Genomic DNA, 19,497 nt, shown 5'->3' with positions numbered 1-19,497 from the left:
ACCTAAATTGATTTATTTTCCAGTGCTAGGCCAATCAAACTATTAAGGTTTACTTTATAGAGCTAGGGGGGGAAATCATCTAGAGAAATGAAAGGTCAGGAATTTCAAGAAAAAGGTTTTGTTCTTCTTCTTTTTCTTTTCTAATGATGGGAAGAAGAGAGAGGTTTTCATTAACTGAAAAAAAATATGATTTTTTTAAAAAGAACAGATAAAAGGACTAAAAACAACAGAATCTACTATGTAGAGGGGAAAAATAGCCCTATATTCCTCAATAGGTCCTAAAGAAATCCTGGTATTAAATCCTGCTTTAATGCCAGAGACTAAGTCATGAAGATAAAAATTAAAATTTATTCTATAGACTCTAACAAGGTAAAGAAATGCAAAATGTATTCTGGAATAATTTCCACCCCAAAATACTTATTTTTTTTTAAAAAATGCTGTTAAATGGAAGAAAGTATATGAATTACTTACTAACCATAGTAAATTATTTTCTTTTAAATCCTTATTTCCATACATCAATTTTTCAGGTAATTTCCAAATGTTTATATCCTTCTCCAATTAACCCATCAATTAACTATTCCCTACATTCAAAGAAGGGAAAGTGATGTTGTAGATGAGTATTTTGGGGGTAAATGAGGGTATGTTGCTTTGTTTAATCTAAAAGTTTAGAATAAATGTGTTAAGACACTCTTACCTATTTCCTCTTGAACAGATAAAGGTGTATGAGATTCCCTTTCTCCATTTTCAGGATCATCAGATGTTTTAGTGAAAGATTCACTCTGGGAGGAATTTAGCTCACTGCTGCTGTTGCTGTTTTCAGTATAAGGCGGGTTGGGAACAGTAGCAGTACTATTGCCATCATTCAACTTGGTAGATTCTTCTAAAAATAGAATAAATAATTTTCAGATTGTGTAACATAGCAATAGTAACACTCAGAAGATTCCCTTAAATTTCTTTTAGGGATCCCACTACAAGGAGATTAAGAAAAGATGATTAAATATGACATAAGTGCAACATATGAACAGAAAGCTCTAAAATGAATGATTAACTTAAAATGTTTGCCTAGAACTTCTAATTATATACAAGGTTAGTTCACTGAAAAAGTTTCTTCATAAATGAATAAGTACATGCAATATGAATGTAAAACATAACAACAATCATTTGTAAATAATTTTTATTTACAAAAATATGACGAATATTCGGAGAAGCAAGAATGAATAAATGCCTAGAGAATTAATTTTGAGCCAATATATCAATAATTACATGCTGGTTTCTCTGTGAAACACTTCTAGGACATTATGAGTCACCCTATTTGTTAGTTTGCAGTTCATTAGTAATACTCTAAAAGTAAAAGGATATTTTAAATTAGCATCACTAATTTAAATTCAATGATGGGGGGGGGGCATGAGGGTTAAGTGACTTGTCCAAGGGCACACAGCTAGCTAGTTAAGTGTCAAGTGTCTGAGGCCAGATTTGAACTCAGGTCCTCCTGAATCCAGGGCCAGTGCTTTATCCACTGTTCCACCTAGCTGCACCAATTCACTGATTAAAAAAAAAAATTTATCCTGCTTATTTTGCAATATAAGACAAAACATCCAACAACACATTTTGAGATTTAAAAAAAATAAGTGACATTTATGCCACACAATATATAAAATGCATCAGTTTTCTCAAAAATGATTTAATTTAAATGGCAATATAATCCATTAAGTGCTAGAGAATTATCTGCTAATCTGCTATTATAGGATATGCAAGGGCAAAGGTTGTTTCGATATTGTGGCAACCACATGGTTTTTTGGTTTTTTTGCGGGGCAATGGGGGTTAAGTGACTTGCCCAGGGTCACACAGCTAGTAAGTGCTAAGTGTCTGAGGCCGGATTTGAACTCAGGTACTCCTGAATCCAGGGCCGGTGCTTTAACCACTGAGCCATCTAGCTGCCCCCCAAAGGTTGTTTCTAAACCAGACTGATAATTCCATTGGCATAGGTAATTTTCTTTCCATATGAAGACTAGCCCCTTTCTCTTCAGCAGTCTAAAATCTCAGAAAGTTGTTTGAGGCACTGAAGGATTAAGTGTGATTTATCAAAAGTCACACAGTCACTGTGGAATCAGAGGTAAAATTTAAATTTAGACCTTGAGTTCTGAGGCCAGATCTCTCCTGTATGGGACACTGTCTTTTAAGTTATTCTACCTGCATTTAATTCAGGATTATATGTATTCTTTTATGTCAAAGTACAGTTTCTCACCTACTAAAACTAATTAATACACATTATTGGAATATAAATTACTAGTAGAGGAAGTGTGGCACAGTGGACAGAAAAAGGGATTTGGGGTCAGGAAAAATAGGATTCAGGGTTAAATTCTGCCTCTAACATATATCGGCAATATGACTAGTAAAATCACTTTGACCTCTCAGTGCTTTATGCAACTTCCTAAGACTAACTATAAATTGTAAGGAAGATGCCAGCCTGCATCGAACAATCAACAAGCACTTATTAAGTGCTTACCATATGCTAGTCACTATGCTAGGTACTGAGAATACAGATACAAAGAATGAAATAGTCCCTACTTACAATGAGCTTACATTCTAATGGACAAACAGAAGTGTGTGTATACACAGACATGTATATATAAATGCATTTATGCATATATAACAATATTTATTCTGTCTGTGTAGCCACAGAATAAATATAAAATTAACATATGTATATATATGTGTGTGTGTATGTATTTATATATATATATATATAAAAATACACACACTGCAGTAGATAGTACTTGAGTTGTCTCTTAAAAAAAGAGAAGGAAGCTTAATCTATGGTGAGGAGAGCACACACCCTAGCTATGTAGAACAACCAGAGCAAAGGCCCAGAGATAGCAGATGGAATATCATGTGAAGGACAGAAAGAAGCCTATTTGGTTGGATCACAGAGTGTACAAGGGGGGGGGTTCTGGTCACTGAGGCTGAAGAGATAGGTTGGGGCCAGTAGATATGGAGCTTTAGGAGATAAACCAAAGACTATATTTTATCCTAAAGGCAACAGGAAGCCACTGGAGTTGGTGTGATTTGGGAGTCACATGGTCCAGATATGTGCCCAAGGAAAATTTGTTTGGCAGTAGTGCGGAGGTTAGGCTGGAGTGGGGAGAGATTTGAGATAGGGAGACCAATTAGGAGGCTGCTGCAATAATTGAGGCAAGAAAGGAAGAGATGTTAATGACAAGATTTATCAACTGATTGGCTATGTGGGGAGAGTGAGCATTCTATTCCAGTTACAAACTTGACACACTGGAAGGATGGTGGTGACTTTTGGCAGAAACAGGGAAGTTTAGAAGAGGGGAGAGTTTAGGGGGAAAGATAATGAGTTCAGTTTTAGCCAGGCTGAGCTTAAGATGTCTTTGGGACATCCAGTCTGAAATGTCCAATTGGCCTATGGGTGATGTAGAACTTAATGAAGATCAAGGGAGAGACTGGGGCTTGATATACAGAGATCTGAGAGTCACTGCCAAAGAGATGGCAGGTAAAGCCATAGGAGGTGATGAGGTTACCAAGAAAGAGAGTGTAGAGGGAGAAGAGAAGGCCCAGGACAGAACTTTGGGAAACACCCAAAGTCAAGGAGCTTGAAGTGAATGATGAGCCAGCAAAGAGAACTGAGGAATGATCAGAGAAGCAAAAGGAGAACCAGTAGAGAGTCATATTATAAAAACAACAGTACTGTCACTGAAGTTCTTATATGTCTCTTTGGGAGAGGCAATCTGGTGTAAAACACAGAACAATAAATGTGAGGTTCAAAGGAGTACTATATTCAGAATCAGAGAACTTAGGTTCAAATCTTTGCATTATATATTACTACACATACACCCACACTATATATTATATTACTTGAAGCAAATCATAAACTCTCTGGGCAACAAATTTCTCATCTGCAAAATAATCACGATAAACTAGATGACCTCCCTCCAACATGAAATCTGTGATTTTATGATCATAGGCCCCTAAGAACTAGGTCCAAATACCACCCCAGGCACTATGGTGTGAACACAGGCAAGTCACTTACCATGAATCTGTTTCTTCATCTGAAAAGTAGGAAAATAATGCCTATTGTACTCAACTCACAAGGCTGTTATAGGATTCAAAGGAAGTTAAGGTACGCAAAATGTCTTGCAAATCTTAAAAATCCTACCTATCTATATGCTCTTATATTTCATTTTTATAGATGTAGAAATTTTTTAAGTGTCCAGAGGGCATTTCATGAACACCTAAGAATACTTAGGGGAAATTAGGTCAGTTTTATTATGTTTCATCAGTACTCTCAAACCCCAGGTGAATTTAGAAAATCTACACGCTATATGTAACTGACATCTGGAAAAACTGCATTTATTTCCATAATTTCTGGGAAATTAAGCAAAACAAAACTTTTGTTAGTATGCTTAAATATAAATCCATAAAAAAGTTGTTGGTTCAAAATCTAAAATCCAACATTAATAGAACAACAGAGCCTGAGATTTGAGTTTTTCATTATTATAAAATAGAAGTACCCATAGTGTAGTGGGAAGGCTACAGTTCGAGTCTTGCTTTGGATCTGTACTGGCTATATGATTTGGGGTAAATCAATTAAGCCCTCTGTGCTTTAGAAAACTCTATGAATAGACATGACAGAGAAGTGTCAACATACACTGATGGAAGGAGGTTCCTCATACTTATGAAATCACAGATCTACTTGCTGGGCCCTATAAAATTGATGTCACTCAGGTTAGTTCTATGTGGAATTTGTTTCCCACTTTGTATCTTAAGCCAAATATTTTGAGCTTGAATGTAAGAAATATAAAACCCAAGTATTGGGCATTAGGGAATTAATCATCAAAACATTATATGCCCAGGGCAGCTAGGTGGCACAGTAGATAGAGCACTGGCCCTGGATTCAGGAGGACCTGAGTTCAAATCTGGCCTCAGACACTTAACAATTACTAGCTGTGTGACCCTGGGCAAGTCACTTAACCCCAACTGCCTAACAAAAATCAAACCAAAATAAAAACAAACAAAAAATATTATATGCCAATTTTTTTCCCAAAACATCACCACAGTATTCTTCTCTAACTCCTGTCTTTCAAGAAATGTATCTAGTCATCATTTGGTAGTCTGAAATCTGTTCATTTTTCTTTCCATAAGAATTTTGGGGGTATGATTTCCCAATTCTTCCTTTAGTACAATAACTTGTAACAAATTATTAAATCCTAAATAATTAAAATTTTAAAAGCTAAGAAAAAAAATCCTACTTTAAGAAAACTATTTAAAGAGTCAGCTCTTTCTGAATCGATTATACCATTAAAAGATATATCAGAAAATGTGCATACATATATAAGCTTTAGCAAATTCCTTGCCTTCTCAATGGATGGGGGTGGGGAAGGTGGATGGAAGAGAACCTGGAACTCAAAATTGTAAACAATGAAGGTTCAAAATTGTTTTTATATGTAATTGGAAAAAAGTAAAATGTGTTAAAACTTTTTAAAAAGGTGTATAACAAACATGGGGTTTTTGGAAGTGCCTGAATGATCTAAAATATGTAATTTGGAACCACTTCTTAATAGGAAATTTAGTATTTCCACAAATAGGAAGCATCACCAACACCATTCTACACAGAAAATATCTAAGATTTGTGATGCTTTAAAAATACTTCTATGATCCTTGGTCTTTAAAATTTAAGTTCTGGCATTTCTATTCTGCTACATTTGTGCAAAAATCACATATGATTCAAAAATACTACCCATACAAATTAAGACTTCTTAAAGGTAGAAGAGAAAAAGAAAGAACTATGCCTATACAGTAATTTTCTTTTTCTTAAAATAGTATTTTTTCCCAATTACATGTAAAGAATTTTTCTCCCTCCCTCCCTCGGAGCCAGCATATAATCTGATATAAGTTATACATTACAATTATTTTAAACATATTTCCACATTAGTCATGTTGTGAGAAAAGAATCAGAACAAAAGGGAAAAACCACAAGAAAGAAACAACAACAAAAGTGAAAATAGTATGCTTTGATCTGCATTCAGACTCCATAGTTCTTTTCCATCATGACTCTTTTAAAGGAATTAGCTTTCTTAGCAGTACGCTGATCTAAGACAAGTCTATCACAGTTGATCTTCACACAATGTTGCCATTAACTGTGTAAAATGTTCTCTTGGTTCTGTTCATAGATAGTAATTTTCAATGGTATTATAAGTAGTCTACTACTACTAAAGGGTAACAATTTTTCCCCTTTCTAATCCTCACTTCTTCTAATAGCCAAAGAAAGAAAAAATATAGTACACTAAGTACCAAGATGTATATACAGAGTAGGCTTAGCTTGAGAAATAGTGGAAAAATTTTGGAGTACAGAATAATAATTAAGATAGATCACATAGACATACTGTGCATTCCTTAAACAACAACAACTACTCATTACCAACGGATACTATACCCAAGAACTTAAGAAAAAGTCACAGAAACACCAATGAGGACAGGAAGGTAGCAGTAATTTGTCAAGAGCAGAATCTACTCTGCCGTATGCTTGCTATTACTGTCTAAAAATTTTTTAAATCTCACCACCCTGTAATAACAGAGTGACCAGGCAGGTGGGAGCAACCACCAAAATCCTGGTTTCCACCCTTTACTATCAATATGTCCAGTATGGGTCAGTATTGAGCTCCAACACTGGCACCTTCTAGGGACTGTATATGAAAGTCTCCTTCCCCTAGAATCTGGCGTTGTGTGGAAGCACAACTTACAGGGGCAGCTAGGTGGTGCAGTGGATAAAGCACTGGCCCTGGATTCAGGAGGACCTGAGTTCAAATCTGGCCTCAGACACTTGACACTTACGAGCTGTGTGACCCTGGGTAAGTCACTTAACCCTCATTGCCCCTCAAAAAAAAAAACCAACAAATAAATAAACAAACAAATAAATAGAAGCATAACACTTCATTGGAAGGGGGAGGTACAGACAAACCTATTTTTTAGGCCACTGACACAAACACCAGGCCTCATGTGGCCAAGGCCAAACATAGGACCAGGGCCTCAGACACCAGGCCAAGTATGTACAAAGAGCCAAGTGCATGCACTTGTATGTTCTGGACGTGTCAGCATCTTGGTATGACGCTAAGGAATTGGTTTCAAGTCTGAGTTTGATGTTTCTGACAGCTTGATTAAATCTTTAATGTCCTATACACTTAAATCAAAGTCCCTAGCTGGCTGTACCTCTCCCATATCCTGCCACCCCCTCTGCTGTTTAGAAGACAATAAGTAAGCTATCATCACAGGACCCTGAAGGTTGGAGGCCCCCTGTCACCTGGACTCCCCCTGATGTATGGCTAAGAAATGCCTCTTCTACCTCCCCTTATCCCTGTGATTCAGTGCTAAGGCTAAGATCCTCTTTTTCTACTACCAGTACCCACACTCTCAACACCATCTAGTGCTGACCAACCCTTTCCTAGTTCCTCTCTTTCTTTGCCTTTTTTTCCTTCATTTTTCCCACTCAATCATCCATTCAGTCATTAACAAACACCTCCTTCATCCTGGATCAGAAGACACTCAATTCTTCCAGACCATTCTAGAACTGAGTTGTTATTTATTCTCTCTTCATTCTCTCTCCTTCCCTTACTTCCTGTCTCTCCATCCCTCTTCCCTTTTCTCTTCTCTTTAGAATAGGGATTCTTAACTTGAAGTGAATGAACTTTTGTGGGGGAGGTAACATGAGAACTATTTCAATATAATTGGCTTTCATGTTTAATCCCATGTATCTTTATGCCTTTAAAAACATTATTCCAAGAAGAGGTCCATAGGATTTGCCAGAATGCCAAAAAGGTCCATGACATGAAAAAGACTGAGAATTCCTGCTCTGAAATCTCTCTTTTGGTGACCGTATTGATAAGCTTCTATGGGTTTAATTATCTGAATGAAGATGACCCCAAAATGTACCTATCCAGCCTAGTTTCTCTCCTGAACTCTAAATCTACAACACCAAATACACCTTTTTAATTTGAACTGGAAGTCCTGTAGACATCATAAACTCAACATGTCCAAAAAACCCTTTATATTTCCTACTACGCACTCATTTTACAAACCTCCCTATTTGTGTAGAGGGCACTATCATACTTTTAGTTATCCAGGGTTACAATTTTATAGTCATCCTCAACTCCTGAAACTTTCATTTTAAGGAAAAGACCAGGTCAGCCATGCTCATTTCCGCATTCTTTTCAGGTCTCTGCTGATTTTCAGGACTACTTTTTCCAACATAACCCAACAGCCTTCTCACCCTGGAGGATCCCTCAGCCTCTATGGCCCCTTCCTCTGATTGGTCAGTTTGTCCTGGAATCTCCATTTTATAGAGGCCCAGAGTTCTCTGGTCTCAGCTTTTTTCTCCACCTTGTCACTCCCTATCTTCTTGCTTTTCAGCTTCCTTTTATGTGTACTTTTCCCCCTTTAGAATATAAGACCCTGGAGATGGAAACAAGATGGCAGAATAGTTGGAAGAAGTACAGCAAGCTCTACCCTAACCTCCTTAAAACAGATCTAGAAAACACACCAGACCAAATCCTGATTGAAAATCCGAGAAAAAGACACAAAGTCATTTTTCAAGCCCACTTTGGCTTAAAAAATAGAAGTTTGTGAATCTGGGGACAGGGACTAGCCAGGAGTTTGCCATGTGGAGCACTCCAACACAGGGAGAGGCTGTGTATCAGGATAAGAAGAAAGCCCCAAACCATATGAATTCACTGTAAAGTTTAAGAACAGGAATCAAGTGGAAGCTTTGTTGCCTATTATACAGTTCTGGGTCATGGATCCAGGATGAACTAAGGAGAGAACTTGTATCCAGGCATAGCATTCTGGAGTAATGGCTGGTCACAGGTCCTAGGTAGCATACTGAGAAATAAGCAAGTTCAGAAACCAGCAGCAGCTAGCTGAGAGATAATTTTCTATAATTTTCTTTTCCCTTCCCTCCTGGGTGTTTTCCTCTTCCTCTCTTTTTCCATTTTTCTTTTAAGATGATCAAGACATAATGGAATAATTCTGAGGACTTCTGCCTAAGTAGAATACTCTACAACTCTTGATGACAGGATTCAGAAAAGACACATGTATTATCTCCCAATATTAAAATTTAAGCAGTTTATCTTTATTTAGGTCCTTATGCTTGTTTGCGTTTACCCTTTGTGGGGCAATGAGGGTTGAGTGACTTGTCCAGGGTCACAGAGCTAGTAAGTGTCAAGTGTTTGAGGCTGGATTTGAACTCACATCCTCCTGAATCCAGGGCCGGTGCTTTATCCATTGTGCCACCTAGCTGTCCCCTAAGGGAGAGTTTCTTAACTGTTAAATGCAGTTAATAGCAGCTACAGTACCTACCCTCATAGGGCTGCTGAGTGGAGCTCCTTTATAGCATGATATTAGCTATTATCATTACCACTTTCTATCTACATGGACCATTGTAACAACCTGACTTTGCTTATGGAATCCCCTCTCTCTAATCCATATTTTTAATTCTTTCTAAGGCACAAGTATTACCATATTACTCTCGTTTAAAAAATTTTCAGTGGCTTATTACTGCCTCTAAAGTAAAATAAAGATTTATCAACCTGGAATTTAAAGATTTCTATATGCCCATTCAGACTTCTTTTCTATCAAAGCTCTTCACACATTCTGTATTACAGCCAAGCTGGCCTACAACTGTTCCCTAGTTAGTAGGGAATTTCAACCTCTTGTGTCTATGAATTTACAAAGGCTAGCCTTCATGCCTGGAATTACTAAGTCAACTGAAAAGCTTTTTTTATATGAACAATATTCTAAACATACTTCCCTCATTCTGTATCTGTATAGTTGATTTTTTTTTCCACTTGAAACTGAGACTTTAAATTGATATCCTTAATACATTTACCTTTGTTAGACTTAGCCCATCAGTATATAATCTGTCAGGATCATTTTGGCTCCTGCTGCTGTAACAATGTGTTAGCTCTCACCCATCTCTGACTTATTCACATATAGGATAAACGTATGATGTTTGTGCCTTCATTCTAGTCACTGATGAAAATATAAAACAAAAGCCAGAGAACAGAGAACAGAACACTGGGGCACATGAACAGAAATGACCATCTAGGTAATTTAATTTTTCCAACAGCAACATTATCAAAGAAGTCAAATGACTTACTGATATTCGCATATACTTTATCTACTCTTGTTTGTTTGTTTTTTTTATTTTAAGTGAGGCAATTGGGGTTAAGTGACTTGCCCAGGGTCACACAGCTAGTAAGTGTTAAGTGTCTGAGGCCGGATTTGAACTCAGGGACTCCTGACTCCAGAGCCAGTGCTCTATCCACTGCGTCACCTAGCTGCCCCATCTCTTGGTTTTTGATAGTAACATTATCTTTTTTTTTTGGGGGGGGGGAAGGTGAGGCAATTGGGGTTAAGTGACTTGCCTAGGGTCACAGAGCCAGTAAGTGTTAAGTGTCTGAGGCCGGATTTGAACTCAGGTCCTCCTGACTCCAGGGCCAGTGTTCTATCCACTGCGCCATCTAGCTGCCCCAATAATAACATTATCAAAACATGAAATGAGGTTAGCTTGGCATGACTTATTCATGCTGGGAAGCCAAAATGACTCCAAGAGAGACACTAAGAAAATATTTCAATAACTTGTTACAGAATTTTTCTACAGATCAGGCTTACTAGTCTATAATTTTTCAGAATCTATCTTTTTAGCTTTAGTTTTCTCTCCAGTTTCCTCAAAGACCACTAAAAGTGGTTCAATGACTACCATGTCAAATTCTATTGGAATGCTAGAATGTGATTCATTGTGGCCAAGTGACAAACTCAGAACATTTAAGATGCTCTCACTGTCTCCTAATTTATCATGGGTGCAACTTCCTTGTAAAGAATTTTTCTGTAATTTTTTAGTCTAAAGTTTCTTCTCTTTGATGAAAGAAATGGAAATAAAGAAGAGGCTGGATAAGTGCTCTTTCAGTAATGCTTTTAACATAGTGGCCCATGTACCCCCATGCAATGGGCTTTTCCATTCCTTGTTTTTCTCACCACAAATGCAACTTAAAAGTTTTTTAAAAGGTAAACATGAAAGAGTAATAATAAGGGTCTCAATTAAGATAAACTATTTACATTCAAGTATGAGAAGAAGATACATGTAACTCCTAAGAACTTTATCATTATTAGAGCAGTTAAAAGGAATTTACATAGACAGAGAGAACTGCTACGAGTTGATTATGTTGGAATGATCTCCAAGAAAATGAAGAGGTGAGAAAGAGAGATGCACTGGGAGAAAGGAGAGTAGAATGGGAAATTTTTTCTCACATAAAAGAGGCATGCAAGGAAAGGCTTTTAAAGTGGAGAGGAAAATAGGGGCAAGGTGGTAGGCAATGAAATCTCACTCCCATCAGAAGTGGTTCAGAGGGAAGAATAAATATACACACTCAGTTGCATATAGAAAGGTAACTTACCCAATAGGGAAATAGAAGGGAAAGGGGAGATAAGAAAGGGGAGGGCATGATAAAGGGGAGAACAAATTAAGGGAGGCAGTGGTTAAAAGCAAAATAGATTTTTGAGGAGGGACAAGATAAAAAGAAAGAGAAAAGAAACAGAAGAAAACGAGATGGAGGGAAATACACAGTTATTAATCATACTGTGAATGTGAATGGGATAAGCTCACCCATAAAACAGATACAGATAGCAGAATGGATTAGAAACCAAATTCTAACTATGTTATTTACAAGAGACACACCTGAAACAGAAAAACACAGTTAAAATAAAGGGCTGGGAATGGCTAAACAAGTTGTGGTATATGAATGTAATGGAATACTATTGTGCTGTAAGAAACGATGAGCCGGAGGATTTCAGAGAAACCTGGAAGGACTTACATGAACTGATGCTAAGTGAGATGAGCAGAAGCAGGAGAACATTGTATAGAGTATCAACAACATTGTGTGATCAACTGATCAGACTTGGCTCTTCTCAGCAGTGCAATGATGCAAAACAATTCCAAAGAACTCATGACAGAAAATATTCTCCACATCCAGAAAAAAGAACTGTGGACTCTGAATGCTGATTGAACCATGCTGTTTCTACTTTTTAGTTGTTGTTTTTTTTCCTTCATTTTTGAGGTTTTTCCCTTGTGCTCTGATTCTTCTTTCACCATATGACTAATGCAGAAATATGTTTAACGTGATTGTACATATATTACCTATATCAGATTACTTGCTGTCTTGAGGAGGGAGGAGGGAAGGGAGGGGGGAGAAAAATTTGGAACTAAAAACTATGAAAACAAATGTTGAAAACTATCCTTACATGTAACTGGAAAATAATAAAATACTTCTACAAAATAATTAAACAAACAAACAAATAAATAAAATAAAGGACTGGAGCAAAATCTAATATGCTTCAGCTGAACTTAAAAGCTGGAAGGGATGAGGAAAAAAAGGTACACTAATGAACTGCTGGTGGAGGAGTGAACTGGGCCGACCATTCTGGAGAATAATTTGGAACTAGGCTCAAAGGGTTAAAAAACTGTGCATCCTCTTTGACTCGGCAATACAACTACTATGACTGTATCCCAAAGAGATCAAAGAAAAAGGGAAAGGACCTATATGTACAAAAATATTTATAGCAGCTTCTTTTTTTGTGTGGCAAAGAACTGGAAATTGAGGGGATGCTCATCAATTGGGAAATATCTGAACAAATTGCGGCATATGATTGTGATGGAGTACTATTGTGCTGTGGGAAATGATAAACAGGGTGATTTCAGAAAATATGGCAAGCCCTATATAAGCTGATGCAAAGTGAAGTGAGAAGATCCGAGAGATCATTGTACACAGTAACAGTAATGTAATAATGATCAATTGTGACAGACTTGGCTGTTCTGATCAATACAATGAACCAAGACAATTCCAAAGGACTCATGATGAAAAAATGCTATACAATTCCAAAGAGAAAGAAGTTATGCAGTGAGTGCAAACTGAAGTATACTTTCCCCCCTTTCCTTATTTTCCTATGTATTTTGGAGGAATATGGATAATATGGATTATGTTTTGCATGATTTCACATGTAAAATTGATATCATTTTGCTTGTGTTCTCACCGGGTGAGGGAGGATTGGAAGGGAGAAAGAGAATTTGGAACTCAAAATTTAAAAATAAAAGAATACCAAAAAATAAAAAAGTGGAGGTGTTTTTGGTTTTGTTTTTTAAAGCACTTTTAGAATGTTTTTGTGTGAATACTTGCTTATTCTGTGTCTTAGTCTTTGTGTATCCTGTCTTGGCTATATGCTTCCTGCTTGCATCTTGTGAACATACACTTGTAGAATATTTAGCTCATGTCAACTGGGAAGCTCCTCTTTCTTTTTTGCAGGACAATGAGGGTTAAGTGACTTGCCCAGGGTCACACAGCTAGTACACATCAAGTGTCTGAGGCCAGATTTGAACTTAGGTTCTTCTGAATCCAGGGCCAGTGCTTTATTCAGTGTCACCTAGCTGCTCAAGCTCCTTCTCTTTCACTAGGATGATTCTAAATTGTATTTTGGGAATTATTTTGAGATATTCTTTGTCATCTTCCCTTTTATATGACTAAATAAATACCTATCTCTTTTCTAAAGTTTTAAGTCTTCCTAAGTCTAATATATACAGTGTCCCAAAATCTTTTTTTAATTGTTCTTTTTTGTTATTCTTTATTACCTTTTTTAAAAAAAAACATTTTAATTCAAAGTTTTGAATTCCAAATTTTATCCCTCCCTCTCCATAAACATGTACATATAGGTCATTTCCCTTTTTCTTTTATCGCTTTGGGGTACAGACCTAATAGTGGTATGCAGAGTTTTATAACTTTTGGGGCATAATTCCAAATTGCTCTCCAAAATGGTCGGATCAGTTCATAATTCCAGTAACAGTTTTATATTATTATATATTATTTACATATATATAGTAATATTTATAAATATTACTATTTTCCTCATCCCCTCCAGCATTTTTCACTTCTCATAGTTGTGAGGTAGTAATTCAAAGTTCTTTTAATTTGCATTTCTCTATTCAATAATGATATAGAGCATTTTTTCATATGACTATAGCTTTGATTTCTTAGTATGATAACTGCCTGTTCATAGCCTTTGACCATTTATCAATTGTGGAATAACTTTTTTTTAAAATAAATTTTGACTCAGTTCTGTATATATTTGATAAATGAGGCCTTTATCAGAGATACTTGTTACAAAATTCACCCCCCACCTAATTGTCTGCTTTCCTATTAATTTTGGTTGCACTGATTTTGTCTGTGCAAAATCTTATTAATTTTACATAATCAAAATTATCTACTTTATATTTTTTAAAGCTCTCCATATCTTCTTTGGTCCTAAATTCCCTTTATCCATAATTCTGACAGATATTCTTAATCTGTTTATGGTATCACCCTTCATGAGTAAATCATGTACCCATTTTAGTATATAGTGTGAAATGTTGGTCTACACCTAGTTTCTGCCATGCCATTTTCCAGTTATCCTAGCTGTTTTTGTCAAATAACAAATTTTTGTTCCAAAAGCTTGGATCTTTGGGTTTATCACACACTATATTACTATGGTCATTTAACTATAATGTAATTTGTACCTAATTTGTTCCACTGATCCACTACTCTATTTCTTAGCCAGAAGCATATTGTTTGAGATCTCATATGACTGAACCACCTTCTTTAAGTTTTTTCAATGATTCCCTTGATATAACTGTGCTTTTAATCTTCCAAATAATTTTATTAGTTTTTCCTAGCTCTTTAAATAATTTTTTGATAGTTTGATTGCTATGACACTGAATAGATCAATTTAGGTGCAATTATAATTTTTATTATATTGGCTCAGCCTACCCATGAGCAATTAATATTTTCCCAATTGCTTAGACCTTATTTTATTTCTGTGAAAAGTGTTTTATGGTTGTATTCATATATTTCCTGTGTTTGTCTTGGCAAGTAGACTCCCAAATATTTTTAAATGTCTATGGTTATTTTAAATGGAATTTCTCTTTCTATCTTTTGCTGCTGGACTTTCTTGGTAATATACAGAAATGCTGATGGCTAATTTGGGTTTATTTTGTATCCTGCAACTTTGCTAAAGTTGTTAATAATTTCAAATAGTCTTTCAAAAATCTTAAATTAACTTAAAACTGAACTAAAATTTTGGAACATACTGTATGTCATGCATAACATTTCCCTCCTTTGTTATCATGAACTTTAAGTTGGGGGGAGTCTCGGGCAGGGGCAGGGGAACACCCAGGGTGGGGAGAAGCATTAGCATACCAGAGCTTGCAGCTGCAGTACAACAGAGACCCTTCTCACAGTTCCAGGGCAGAAAAGAGGGCTTCTAGTTGCTCAAAGACCAGAGCACAGCCCAGGAGACCAGATGACAAGCCAGGAGAGTCACAAACATACCTCTCCTTAAATCATACCACCTTGGAAGAACTGACAACTTATAGGTCCTTAGAAATATCACTGAAAACAGGTGCAAAAAACCTCTGAAGCTTGGGTCAGTATGCACTCCACCCGGGAAGCAGAGCCCTACTTTAACAAAAGATAAAAAAGATTAAGAAACAAGCTGGGAAAATGAGCAAACAACAGAAAAAAAGTTCTGACCATAGAAAGCTACTATGGTGACAAGGAAGATCAAAACATCCCCTCAGAAGATAACAAAGTCAAAGCTATATCCAAAGCCTCCAAGAAAAATAAGAATCAGTCTCAGGACAATGAAAGGGCTCAAAAAGGACTTTGAAAATAAAGTAAGAAAGGCAGGGGAAAAATTGGGAAGACAAAGGAGAGTACTGCAAGAAAAATCATGAAATAAGAGATACACAAAAAATACTGAAGAAAATAACTTAAAAAACAGACTAGGCCAAATGGTAAAAGACATACAAAAAGTCAATGAGGAGAAGAATACCTTGAAAAGCAAGACTGTCCAATAGGAAAAAGAGGCACAAAAATTCACTGAAGAAAAAAACTCCTTAAAAAGTAGAATTGGCCAAAAGGAAAAAGGAGGTAGGAGGTACAAAAGCTCCCTGAAGAAAATAATTCCCTAAAAAATCAGAATTGAGAAATGAAAGCTAAACTTTATGAGAAATCATGAAACAATAAAACAAAACCAAAAGAATGAAAAAATATAAGGCAATGTGAAATATCTCATTGGAAAAACAACTGACCTGGAAAATAGATCCAGGTGGGGCAGCTAGGTGGCGCAGTGGATAAAGCACTGGCCCTGGATTCTGGAGGACATGAGTTCAAATCTGGCCTCAGACACTTGACACTTACTAGCTGTGTGACCCCGGGCAAGTCATTTAACCCTCATTGCCCTACCAAAAAAAGAAAAGAAAAAACAAAAATAGATTCAGGAGAGAGAATTTTAAAATTATTGGACTACCTGAAACCCATGATCAAAAAGAGTCTTGACATAATCCTTCAAGAAACTATCAAGGAAAACTGCCCTGATAACTCTAGAACCAGAGGGTAAAATAGGAATTGAAAGAATCCATCAATCATCTCCTGAAAGAGATCCCAAAATGAAAACTCCTGGAAATATTACAGCCAAATTCCACAGCTCTCCGATCAAGAAGAAAATATTTCAAGCAGTAAGAAAGAAAACAATTCAAGTACTATGGAGCCACAGTCAGGATTTAGCACCTTCAAAGTTAAAGCATCAGAGGGCTTGGAATATGATATTCCAAAGGGCAAAGGAACTGGGATTACAACAAAGAATCACCTATCTAGAAAAAGTGATTGTTCATTCTTCAGGGGGGAAAATGGGCATTTAATGAAATAGAGGACTTTCACGCACTTTGGGGGCAGGGGCGGGGTAATGAAGGTACAAATGCCTTTCAGGCATTCTTGATGAAAAGACCAGAGCTGAATAGAACTTTTGACTTTCAAATATAAGACTCACGAGAAGCATAAAAAGCTAAAGAAGAAAAGGAAATCATAAGGGATTTTTAGGGTTTGGGTTTTTTTTTTTTAATTTTTAAATTTTTTTTTAGGCAATTGGGGTTAAGTGACTTGCGCAGGGTCACACAGCTAGTAAGTGTTAAGTGTCTGAGGCTGGATTTGAACTCAGGTACTCCCGACTCCAAGGCCAGTGCTCTATCCAATGCGCCACCTAGCTGCCTCATAAGGGATTTTAAAAGGTTAAACTGTTTACATTCCTACCTGGGAAGAAGATACCTGTAACTCATATAACTTTCTCATTATTAGGATAATTGGAAAGGGTATGTATGTATATACATAAACACACATGTATATATACGTGTGTGTGGAGAGAGAGAGAGAGGGCACAGGTATTAGTTGAATATGAAGGGATGAATATAAAATTATGGGGTGAAAGAAGAATGCTCTGGGAGGCAGGGAAACTAAGAGGGGGAATGGGGTTAAATTATCTTACGTAAAAGAAGCAAGAAAAGACTTTTACAGTGGAGGGGAAGATAAGGGAAGTGAGGGGCAGTAAGTGAACCTTACGCTCCTCAGAACTGGCTCAAAGAAGAAATAACATACACAAGTCAATTGGGTATAGAAATCTAACCCTGCAGGAAAGTAGGAGGGGAGGAGCATAGGAGGGTATGGGGTGGGAGATAGAAGGGAGGGCAGATTGGGGGAGGGGTAGTCAGAAGCAAAACACTTTTGGCGGTGGCAATGAGGATTAAGTGACTTACCCAGGGTCACACAGCTAGTAAGTGTCAAGTGTCTAAAGCAGAAGCAAAACACTTTTGAGGAGGGACAGGGTGAAAGAAAATAGAATAAGTGGGGGTGGGAAATAGGATGGAGAGAAATAAAGGCAGCAATAGTAACTGTGAACCAAATTAAAGTAAGTTTCTCTGATAAAGGCCTCTTTCTCAAACATATAGAGAACAGAGTAAAATGTAATAAAATAAGAGCTGTTCCCCAATTGATAAATTATCAAAAGATATGAACAGTTTTCAGATGAAGCTATTTATAGCCATATTAAAAAAATGCTCTAACTCACTATTGATTGTAGAGATAGAAATTAAAACAATTCTGGGGTACTACCTCATACCTATTAAATTGGCTAATAGAACAGAAAAGGGAAATGACAAATACTGGAGGGGATTTGGGAAAAATGCACTGTTGGTGGAGTTGTAAACTGATTCAACCATTCTGTAGAGCAATTCGGAACAATCCAAAGGGCTATAAAACTATGTATACTCTTTGCCCTAGCAGTACCACTACTAGGTCTGTATCCAAAAAGATATAAAAAACAAAAAGAAAAAGAACCTATAAGTACTGGGTGAATTGTGGTATGTGATTATGATGGAATACTACTGTGCTATAAGAAATGATGAACAGGATGCTCTCAGAAAAACCTGAAAAGACTTCATGAACTGATGCAAAGGGAAATGTACTGTGTATAAAATAACAGCAATATTATAAGATGATGAATGACTTAGCTATTCTCAGCAATACAATGATCCAAGACAACTTTGAAGGACTTATGATGAAGATTGTTATCCATCCCCAGAGAAAGAACTGATGGAATCTGAATACAAATTGAAGCATTTTTTAAACTTTTTCTTGAGATTTTTTTTGGTCTGTTTTCTTTTACAACATGACTAACATGGAAATGTTTTAATGATATAACCTATATCAAAATGCCTGCCTTCTTAAGTTGGGGACAGAGGAGAGAGAATTTGGAACTCAAAGGTTTTTATCCCCCCAATCTTAATAGTATTTTATTTTTTTCCAGTTACATGTTTTCAACATTTGTTTTTATATGATTCAGTTCCAAATTCTTCTCCCTCCCCTCCCCAAGACAGAAAACAATCTAACATAGATTATATATGTACAATCACATTAAACATGTTTCTACATTAGTCGTGTTATGAAAGAAGAATCAGAACAAAAGGGAAAAACCTCAAAAACAAAGTAAAAATAGTATGATGATTCAATTCACATTCAGATTCCACAGTTCTTTTTTTCTGGATGTGGGGAGCATTTTCCATTATGAGTCATTTGGAATTGTCTTGGATCATTGTATTGCTGAGAAGAGCTAAGTTTATAATAGCTGATAATCATTATATAATGTTGTTGACACTATGTACAATGTTCTCCAGGTTCTGCTCACTTCACTCAGCATCAGTCCACTTAAGTCTTTCCAGGTTTTTCTGAAATCTGCCTGCTCATCATTTCTTACAGCACAATAGTCTTCCATTACATTCATATACCACAACTGGCGTAGCCATTCCCCAATTGATGGGCATCTTCTGAATTTCCAATTCTTTGCCACCACAAAGAGAGTTGCTAGAAATAATTTTGTACAAGTGGGTCTTTTTTCCTTTTTTATGATCTCTTTGGGATACAGGCCTAGAAGTGGTATTACTGGGTCAAAGGATATGCATAACGCCATAGACCTCTGGGCATAGTTCCAAATTGCTCTCCAGAATGGTTGGATCAAGAAGTTTTAAAATTAGACGTTAAAATTGTTTTTAAATGTAATTAGGGAAAAATAAAA

The 19,497-nt window shown here is 36.5% G+C and overlaps 1 protein-coding gene across 1 annotated transcript in view; it reads right to left on the bottom strand.

The window, feature by feature from the left end:
- BPTF (bromodomain PHD finger transcription factor) overlaps window positions 1–19,497 on the bottom strand; it is a 194,740-nt gene that overhangs the window by 92,069 nt on the left and 83,174 nt on the right. Inside the window, 1 exon segment of the mRNA XM_044003306.1 lies at window positions 695–880. Within this exon segment, the coding sequence (XP_043859241.1) occupies window positions 695–880 (186 nt within the window).

Source organism: Dromiciops gliroides, chromosome 4 (assembly GCF_019393635.1).
Source record: "Dromiciops gliroides isolate mDroGli1 chromosome 4, mDroGli1.pri, whole genome shotgun sequence".
NCBI lineage: Eukaryota > Metazoa > Chordata > Mammalia > Microbiotheria > Microbiotheriidae > Dromiciops > Dromiciops gliroides.
The sequence above is the reverse complement of the archived record's forward strand: the minus strand, read 5'-3'. Positions and strand labels throughout refer to the sequence as shown.